General features: G+C 35.5%; 1 protein-coding gene across 2 annotated transcripts; it reads right to left on the bottom strand.

The window, feature by feature from the left end:
- Nucleotides 1–6895: 6895 nt before the first annotated feature.
- On the bottom strand, nt 6896–10188 carry LOC116143895 (serine/arginine-rich splicing factor 4-like). Of its 2 annotated transcripts, XM_031429344.1 has the most exons (3): nt 10060–10188; nt 8126–9249; nt 6896–8047 (listed from the first exon to the last, which is right to left on the bottom strand). In XM_031429344.1, exons 2-3 carry the CDS (start codon nt 9247–9249, stop codon nt 7156–7158), a joined length of 2016 nt encoding a protein of 671 aa, XP_031285204.1. In that variant the 5' UTR covers nt 10060–10188; the 3' UTR covers nt 6896–7155. The 2 variants fall into 2 exon arrangements, with proteins under 2 accessions (XP_031285204.1, XP_031285203.1); XM_031429343.1 differs by having other exon boundaries at nt 6896–9249.
- Between the last annotated feature and the right edge of the window lie 481 nt (nt 10189–10669).

Genomic DNA, 10669 nt, shown 5'->3' on the forward strand with positions numbered 1-10669 from the left:
CCTTGTATAAATACGAATGTGAGTGGACCATGAGCCGATTAACAGCCTATATAGAGTTCAGTTTGAACTGCAAAGAAGTACAAAAAGGTAATAATCGGAATTACCTGACGCGAAACATGGGTTAATTTGTCTCGACTCAAAAAATACTAGAGAAGCTGTATTAGAAGATGCAATTGTATGCTTTGGCCCACATTGAAGTGATTGGTCCACACCAGGTTGGCAATAAAAAAGGCATGATCCCCCTGGAGCCAAACCGTTTTCACTCATGCACAACACCCAAATATGAGTCATCCTAATCAGACGACCATGCAAACTTCCTTAAAAGATAAAACTATATATGGATAAGTAAAAATGTCACCTAAGATTTTGTTTAATATCTCAACTAAATTAACCAAACAATGATCATGTATATTACAAGTCTAATGAAAATGCCAGACTGAGTAAAAGGCAGAAAAATCATCAAAGAAGAGATAAAGTAGCCGCATTAACATCAAGATTATAACAACGTAATGTAAAGATGTTTATGTTACGGGAAGAAGCTGATATTTGAAAGGGAAGGGGTACTGAGGTAAATGATAGACGAGGGGAGTTGGGTAGTTCGTGCATTGAAAAAGGGGACTATATTAGATTGAAAGACCATAATAACACTAAATGCAATAGTAATTGAGACGGTTGAGAATAATGAGGGCATTACGTCAGATGATAAATACAAATTAATTTCACCTTCGACCCTCCATGTTCAACTTTTCTTTGCCTTCGTTTTCACTCTTTCTCATCACTCACTAAAGCCACCTTTCTGGTGCATCTCATTTTGGTAACCCTCTTGTCCATGTTCTCCCCATTCAATTCTGTTTTATCTCTTTGTCTTTCTTGACCCCTCTCTTAACTCCCACCACATGGACACTTTTATCTCACACACAACACCAACATATCATTACTTCTGAATTTCACATTAAAAGGTTTTGGGAATATAAAAAATGACCTTATCCCACTTTATAATACTGATATTTATAAAATATGCATATAAAATTATTATGTGCTAATGCCAATGTTGCTCTATAAATGCAATACTACGCTGTTCAAATAAAATCACCAATCTGTTGTAACTGGTTTCTCTTCTTTCTTTTTTCCCCAGTGGGGGCGGGGGCAAGAAAGCAAGTGGGTTCCTGAGGACCTGGTTTAGATTTTGGAGCACACCTTAATGATGTACTAGTTTCCCATTAACATTTAACTAAGAGCAAATTTTAGCGCTTTAAAGTTGTATATGTTCATAGTTTACATGGTAATAAATAGTAATTGCCCAACCCAACCTGAGTGATATAGATCATTTGTCAACTGTTTTATACACATGTTATAGCTTAGGTGGTGCCCAAAGCCTAAATAAATGCCGCAAGAAACAAGACTATTCAAATACATCATTTTACAAGGTAAATTACAAATTATATCACTCTCACACTCGCAATCCTATGTTTTTAGTAATTCAAAAATATCTACCCTTCATAATTAAAACAGTATGGTATAGCAGCAAATCATTATCATGATAGTCAGGGTAATATTCTACAGTCCCCCAAGAAATCTTTAAATTTTCTTTCATCATATTCAATAGAACTATTAAAGAACCCTTAGAGGATTTTGTAACCAAAAAGTTTGTATTTGGTGGTGATTTTATAGTTTCAAAAATATTGGGTGGGTGACAAAATTTAGGACGTCTGAAGTGAGGTCCATAATACTTTCCTCCTTAAATAGAGTAAAACTTGTCCACCCAAAGTTTGCCTTAATGACACTTTCCCACCCCAAAAAATAAAATACCACTTCCCACCCAAAGTTAATATCTGTTACTACCCAAAGCCGATTCAGCAACGAAAATTTCTCTCTGTACCCATTTTAACCTCCATCTCTCTCTACAAAATTCATCTCACTTGACACTGATTTACGCATTTGTTGGCCACCGCAAAGCTAGAGTTTCCTATTTTAACTGATTTCTGTGGTTCTACCAACAATATTTAATCAGTCACCACCATTCAATCTACGTTCACTCTACAAACCACTCTACCTCTTCTCTGCCTAGTAACTCGCCGAACACCGATTGAGAAAGTGAAGTGTATTGGGTATTAACATAATATAAACTTTGTAGGAAAGTGGTATTTGAAACTTTTGAGTGGAAGTTGTTAAGGAAACCTTGGTGGGAAAAAGTCGTTTACTCTTATAATAATAGCATGCACTGGCACACTTCTTCCTAGGTATGTGTCTGTGCCCACATATATATTTACCAAGACCTGTCCTCCACTTCCATTTTCGAACACAAGGCTGTAGTATATATGAAAAGAGATGAATAATAAGTTCACCTGATAAGTAAATCAGCTTCATAATCTTAGAAGAAAAAGGAGAGGTTGAGAGAGAGATTTAGTTTGCAAACCCACGAATTGCACGTGCAAAGTCATATGTTTAACGAACAATAAGATTACTAAGAGGGAACACAAAAAGACTGCAAGGCTGCAACTAAAGATAAATTAAGTTTGACGGAATGGAAGCAAACATTGAAATACTGTAAAAAAAGAGTTTAGTCATATATAAAAACAATGGTTCGGGTTCCTTTTTTCCCCCTCTCAAAAATTTGTCAACCACAACCAGAACAGAAGCCCACCAGACTCTCTTAATTTATTAACAAGCATGTAACAAGAAAAACAAACAGCATCAGTAACGCATCCGAATTATCTGCTTCCAGTTAAAAGCTGAAAGCAAATATAGAGACAATATGTCGTATGGTAGCTCTGCATAGATATTATGGTTTTCACCCCTAAAATTAACTCTAGTAAAACTGTGTCATGTGGCTTCTCCACAAGGTTTATGAATTCTTAAAGTTCATATCGACTGCAATCTACGGAACAGAATACTTCTTGAACCTTGGTCATAATGTGGATTTGCATACGAAAAGAGAATAAGAGCAAGCTCAGAATTAACATAAAAACCCACTAGATTGCCAGACAACAATGAGGAACTTTTAGTCAAAAACTCAAGCATTAGCGGAACCATCCATTCCTTATTCATCCTTGAGCCAAATCCTTACAGCAATACAAGTATGAATTAATCTATCTCTACTAAGGCCGTCCAGAGATAGTAAAACACCAGAGCCAAGCAACTTTACAGCAGCTGGCGGTAAACCAAGTATGAATGCTTAGGCTGCCTGCTCCGGCACAAAAAATAAAGAAAATGAACAGTCAAACCAATGGATCCAGGATTGGGCTTGGATTTCCTTCCAAGTCTGCCTAATGACTTCTTTGAGACCCATAGAGAAGTGACATAATGAATAGCTCTTATGTTTACCCAAATGTTTAAACTCCACGACCTTTTCTACGTGAAATTCTTGACATACAAAATTCTGTGAAGTTATTCATTATTAACTCTCTATTGAAGAAGTTTGGAGACCTTAGATAAACCAAACCCAAACCCAAACCCAAGCAGAAACCTAAGTTAAATCCCTGCTTAACCAACAGAAGCATGAACATCATCTAAAGTCAAAGAGCCATAAAATACCAAAGAGAACCTAACAACCATCAGAGACAGGAAGTGACAAGAAAAATAAAAGTAGATGTAAAGTAAAAACAAAATGCAGATAAAAAATTTGCCAAGCTAGGCTGATGGATGGATACGAAAAATGCTACTAAAGAATGCCTTGTTTCTCCTTGACATGAAAGTAGCCCACAATAAAAGCAACCCGTAACATTTTTCCCGTTAAATAAAATAAACAAAAAAAAAAAAAATCAAGGGCAAAACCACTAGTGTTACAATATCCGAATAACTCACTTCAAGCAAAAGTCTAATAAAAAACCTGCAATGGGTGGGAGTGTCAATGTCGATCACATGGATTAAACAACATAACATTTGCATGAGACGACATTGATTTGACAAATCCAATTGAACTGCCAACCATCCTAGAGTCAAATAATTCAAGCTAAACTGTTTAAAACAATGACTAAAAACAGTCTGCCACTATTTTTTGAGTCTCTAATTCAATGCACCCACCTCAATTGTGCCAAGCACTGCTACTTTTCGACAACTGCCAACCGCCCACCCCCATTGCAATTTCATTTGTTTGGAGATTATTAAAATATCCCGTTAAAATTTTTAAAAACCCCCTATGAGAATAGTATTCTGAAAACATTGGCAATACAGTTTAAAGATCTCTCAAAAGGATCCATAATAATTACAGTTGCTGATAAGCACAAAATGTATTACTTTGAGAGGAAGAATCTAGCTGGCAATGGAATCTTAGCATAGCCGCAAGGTTTATAGCATCTGTCGATTATGATCTTACAATGTGAGAGTTAGCAAGAGAGAAAATAATTAAGAAACCAGTTCAAACAAATCAACTGCTGAAAACCCACCCAAGTGCCAACTTAAATGACACTCATTTTCATACAGATTCAAACTGTATCATAATACTTAAATTGCAATTGTAAAGTTAGAAAAAATTATAACGTAAAGTATAAGCAAGCCTTTATAATATCTACGCAAACATCCTGTAAAACGCAGAACTTTGACTATAGTTTATCGTGATTGCAAATTCCTTACCTTATATATCACGTTTCCTTTTTATATAAGCATTGTTGGATACATAGCAAAAGCCAGCACAAGCCATAAAATTTGATAATTCAGAATCAGTACAGTGAAACGATCCAAAATCAAATGCAAGCTCTGCCAAACTTTGGCTGTAACAAAACAGTTGAAAGTTGCAAACTTAAACTGTTTTTAGCATAAAGCATATGGATAACTGGAGGTGAAGGACAAGACATGGCACCAAAGTTGGGTCAGCTGTCCTAGGCTGTTAAGTTCTTTTCTTGATAACGGCACAGAAGAAAAAAGAAAGAGAAGTACCATGATAGTCAATATGACAGTCAACTCAAAAAGGACTGTTGACCCATATGGAAATCTGTAAGAACAGTAAATTTTATCTAATTCAATTGCTAACCTCCTCATGGAGTCATCAAAAGGTAAAAAGTCCTATAGTAGAATAAAAATGCATCTCTCCAAAATTCAGTGTGCAGTCTACACTCTAAAAGCCTCAAGCCTAGTATAAAATTCTCAAGTGTACCAATATTTTATCAGAGTATTTGGCAAAAACATTTCATTACTTCAATGAAAGTAAGCAAGGATATATATCAAAACCTTGCTGGAAGCCTTTAGTGGAAGCTTTTTCCTTGACCCAGACCTTTTAGATAACACCATTTCCCTCATTGAGATATGATTAATGTGTAGGAATTCTAACATGAATTCCACTCAATTCTGACAATTAATCCCAAGATCTGCATATTGATTATAAAATACTAAATTTAAAGATTAAGGATTAGAAAAACCTGATTCTACCATGGCTTTTGAATTTCTTGAATTCCGTGCAAGTAGTGACCAGTCTTCCTTTTCAAAAACACTCCACAGTGATGACTTCCAAATGGGATTCAGCGTACAATTGCATTTTGGAAAAGGGATCTAGCCAATTTAATAATAGTTTGTTGGACCCTCACATTAAAGGCCCAATAAAGTCTGAAGCCCACACTTTGTCTTCAATTCAGATAATTAAATGAAGTATAATGGGCAAAACTTTAATGTAATCACATTAAGCCCATTAGTATATTAGTGGACTACTATTTACCCGGTTTTAATTAAAACAACATATAATTAATGCTAGACCACAATTAGGAAATTTTTCTAACATAATGTTCTACAGGTTCACGACCAAATGACAGAACCCAAAACTAACTTTTTTGATGGAGATGAGCTGCATTCCTTGAGATGATATCACCTCTAATCAAAATCTACCTTAATACTGTTTTGGCAACCATCTTCCCATTGCATCCATTTCAACTAAACCAGTAAGTAGTTAGATAGGCACCTTATCTAAGAATTTCCAAACCAGTAGAAATGGAACCCATAATTCTGCTAGCCTTCACCTATTCTTTTAAGTATCATTCAATGAGCTGGGAAAAGCAGAGTGAGCATTTCCATTTTTCCGAATAATCTCCAGCACATCTACTACTGCTTTTAGCATTTTATACCAAGAATAACTTACATATGTTATTGAAAGTTTTTACATTATAATATCCAGTGGTATACCAATTAAGTAAAACTTCATCGTTACAACTTGATTCATCAAAAAATTTTGACTTTAACAACTTATTAGATTACTACAGTAGAAGAATTGTCTTTAAACTGTGAGATCATCAAAAAAAGGCCTATATAGCTCTTTTTAAACTTCTAATTTTTTTATGAGGGAAGCTTGTCTTTGTAGTGAAGATCATAATATTTCCCAAGTCTGTTCCTAAATGAAAAAATTAAGATGCTGAATAAAATCTCAACTTTAGTAACTAAAATCATTAGTTCTCCCATATTTATTAATTGGTGGAGGGTCTACTCTACTCTTTAGATGTATCATTTGTTCTCCTATATGTATTAATTGGTGAAGGGTCTACTCTACTCTTTTGAATCATGACACAACGAAACATGTCAAAAGCTAACGTAATCCAACTACAAAAGTAAATTAACAAACAAAGTTGACAAGAAGGTGAACAAACTACAATTAGGTTTTAGAGGTTTTCATAAATGAAAATCATAAACTTCTTGCGGCCCCACATTCTTCTAGCAAAATATTTTCAGCTAACATGTGATTGGGATCAGATTGAAATTCTGAGAACAAGTTGGCACATTTTTTAGGAGATATAAAGTGAAAGCGCATAAATCACTTGCAAAAAAATAAACAATATGGCTAGCTAATATTCATTGCAGAAAAATCTTAAAAGGCATAATAGCATATTAACACAAAGGTTTATATGAAACTTTATAAATCAAAACCAATTTCTTTATCTAAAGATATGTCATTCAAATTTCATTCCACAACCCAACATTGAGCAATACAACCAAAGCTTTATTAACCTGATTCAAGGAAGAAGTGCACAACAATCAACAGAATCTGACAGCTTGTAGAGTACTATTAAATGTATTGAACATACTCTACAAAATTACCAGCCAAAAGCTTCTAAATGAAAAGTCCACCAGAAATCTTCCATGTGAAGTCCAAAAAAAGCAGTATCAAACGAAAGGTATTCCAATTATGCTCAAAGTCTTAAGTGTGAAAAATAAGTTGACATATCGCACATAAAACTTTCAAGGGTAGTCTTTAACTGATTCTCCCCATCCACTACTACTTCGTATATACTTGTCAATGATACCAAATTCCTGATTCTGAGCCACCCGCCGAGAGTAGTTTTCAGTTGAAATAGGGCCCTTCTTCAACCTCCTATAATAGATCATCTCCCAAGGCCATAAGCGAGAAGAACCAAAATAATCCTCTACAGGTGAATGCCTTTCATTCTCATCAGGAAGTTTCATGCCATAGTGCTTCAGAACCATGCACATCTCCTCCGAGGATACGCTAATTGAACGGCCAGAGTGGGAACTACCAAGAGCTTCTGAATTAGGATTCTCAATAGGTACAGGAATATGCACCAACAATGATGCTTCAGAATGTTGAAACTCCTTTGTCTCTTTCAAGGGCTCTAAACTCAAGCTTCCAGGTGTAAGCAGGACTTTTTCTGGTAATGGTGTACTTGGATTTGTTATTTCACAAAATGACAAGGACACCTTATCGTTATCCTCATCATCCTTTTTCATAGGCTGCTCTTGATCCATTTCATCTTTCAGTTTAGAGGATGAAACCACATTTTCATTTCTCATTGCCAACAAGTTGTTTTCAAGTTTAGCATCCTCCAACCTAGCATCACCATCCAGCAGCCCTTGCTCAACTAGAATTTCTTTTGGTTCAGATGTGGCAGCATTATCCAGATGGCCATTCGGATGCGGCTGCACCTTGTTTGGAGACATTGGTAAAGGCTGACCAAGGGATACAGATACAGACAAGGATGTATGAGAGCTCGACCTTGACATAGACTTCGAATAGGTAGATCTAGAATAGCATGACGTCGAACTAGACCTTGAATCAGATGACGCAGAACGTTCTCTGGAAGATATTGATCTTGATCTAAAGTGCAAACAAGACCTTGAAACAGGTTTAGAAGATTGAGATGAGTGTGATATGGATTCAGTGCAATCAGAATTGAGGGGAAATGAAACTGACCTTTTTGCTTCCTTTTCACTGTGATTCTTCTGAGTTCCATCATCCCTCCTTTGCTTCTTTCCTCCTTGGTCCTTTCTCCAAACCCTGTCAGTTTCCTTTGCCTCAGGGGAGCTACTGTTTCGCTTCAACCTGTGATGCCTTCCAATACCAGGAGCTTTCCTACCATTACCAAGTCGACTCAATGATATAGAATCCTTACTGGATTGCCCCTTTCCATGAGAACTAGATTCATATCTTTCCAGCTTGCCTTTACCTCTAGCCCTTCTTTTAATGTCATCACCATGCCTAAAACGAATAATTGTCTTGAAATTTCTTTTTGAAACATTTTCCATGGTACAACTGCACATTTTGTGGCCTAAACCTCCACAATAGTAGCAGGCTTCCAGTGATTTCAAATCATTTGGAGGCTCCAAATGTGCTTCAGAAAGATTCTCTCCCCTCATTATCTCTTCAGGGCTTCGGGGAGCATGTGAAACACCATAATAGGGCATGTTATGGTTTTCATCTTCACGCTTCCTGTCATAACCTTGGTAACGTTCAAACCGGTCCTCCATTTCATAGTCAACACCATTATCATTTGGTTGGTCATATAAGTGTGCACCCCACCTATCATTTTCAACCACATCAGGTTCAACATTCCTACCTTCATCTAGTATATCTTCCCTATAATCAAAATGCTCTTCCTGAATGTAGTCATTAATTCTACCCTGATGGTAGTTTCTATCTTCATGAAGCATGTTAACTGCATTAAAGTTTCTACCATGTCTAGCAGGTCGCTTAAAACCAGACCTGTTATTTTGTAGACCAATTGAATGCAGTTTCCTGTTACTATAATCTCTTCCTCTAGCAAAACTCGCATATTGTGGCTCATAGAATCTAGCAGCCTTTGCAAATTTTTTAAGAGAGGTGGGTTGTTTATTAGACCGTGTAAGAGTCAATGGCTGCCCACAGATATTTCTTCCTTGTAGTGCTCTTAAAGCTTTTTCTGCATTCGGAGGGAAATCATATACTATAAAACCATATCCATCTTTCAATCGTATATCACATTGTCCAAACTTTCGAAAAACACGTTCAAGCTCAGCTCTACGAGTGCGAGATGATAAATTGCCAATATGCAAGGACATCTGCGACCAAAATTTTGTGAAGAAGAAATTACTTTACCCAGTTGCAAACCCAAAAATAAATTTAAAATTGAAGATTTTATGAAGTATAAATCTAGAAGCCAAGCTCATGTTACAGAAAAAAAAAAAATTAACTTCATTCTTAAGAAGCCAAACCCTGCTCAAATGAGGTAAATTGACCTCTTTCATTACTAAGCTCATTGCTTGAATGTATTTTTCCATTGGAAAGATTAATTGAAAAAATCCAAACTATTTATGATCTTCAACATTCAATCTTAAACCATTTACCTTTAAAAATCAAAAGCTTCAACTAGTAGATAAGTATCAAACATTACTTATGTCAGCGTGTAAACAAAATAACCCATGACACCCTCGCAATTTAAGTGAATAAAAAAGAAAAGAATATATCGAAATTCTTTAGTCAATAAAATCCGAACACTACCCAATACAGAGACCTCTCTGTCAACTTTAAAAATCTTTCTATATCTCTCAATCCAAATTATAAGAATTTAAAAAGCAGGAAAAAAAAAACAGCTATTTTCACTAAGCTTCAGCTATATTATCACTGCAAAAAGCATCCAATAACTCTTCAAAAAAGAATTTTAGCTATCTGAATACACTTGAACGTTAAAAAAAATGGCTAAAGGGCAATGAAAAACCCACAAACAAAAACCCAATAAACATTACTCTCTAGAACTCCAATTGGTTAAGAAAAGTATACACTTACAAAGGAGGTTCCTTAAATTCACTTAGTTCTTTCAGAACTTTCATCGAACACTAATATTCATAATAAAGTAAGCAGAAAAAACTTACCTTACAAATAAAATCTGATGATAAACACCAATATAAAGAAGCAAACACAGTATAAACCGCAAGTGACAGCAGTGTGATTCAATCAGAGACAAGTTTTGGTAGTGGTGATGTTCAAGTTCTTTTATCGCACTGAGTCTTCGCGCGTAAGTCAATCCACTTTGGATCATGTCTACGTGGCATGTGTTCACTGGCTCTGATTTAAGTGGGAAAATTCTTCGTCTTGATCACGATGGATGGAAACTTTTTCTTATACGAGTTAATAAGAAAATTTCTAGGCTAACTTTTGACCTATTTCCATGTAGTCCCTAGGGTATCGAAATTAACACTGAGTCCCCCAACCATTAATTTTTTTCCGTTAATACAAACTTTTGACCTATATTGATCACTAAATGATACTATTAAACTTAAAAATATGTTTTTGGAAAACTCATAAGAAAAACGTATATTTTTAAAAAAAGATTTCGTAAAAATTTTAGAAATTTTCCTTAATATTGTAGAAACTTATTTTCATTGATGATTTTTTAAGTCAACAGTTGGCTTTAACAACAACAACCACCACCAAAAACTAGCTGCATGCCTGCAAAGGAGGTGGTTGTGTAATCTTGATATC

This window comes from Pistacia vera, unplaced genomic scaffold (assembly GCF_008641045.1).
Source record: "Pistacia vera cultivar Batoury unplaced genomic scaffold, PisVer_v2 Contig433, whole genome shotgun sequence".
Lineage (NCBI taxonomy): Eukaryota > Viridiplantae > Streptophyta > Magnoliopsida > Sapindales > Anacardiaceae > Pistacia > Pistacia vera.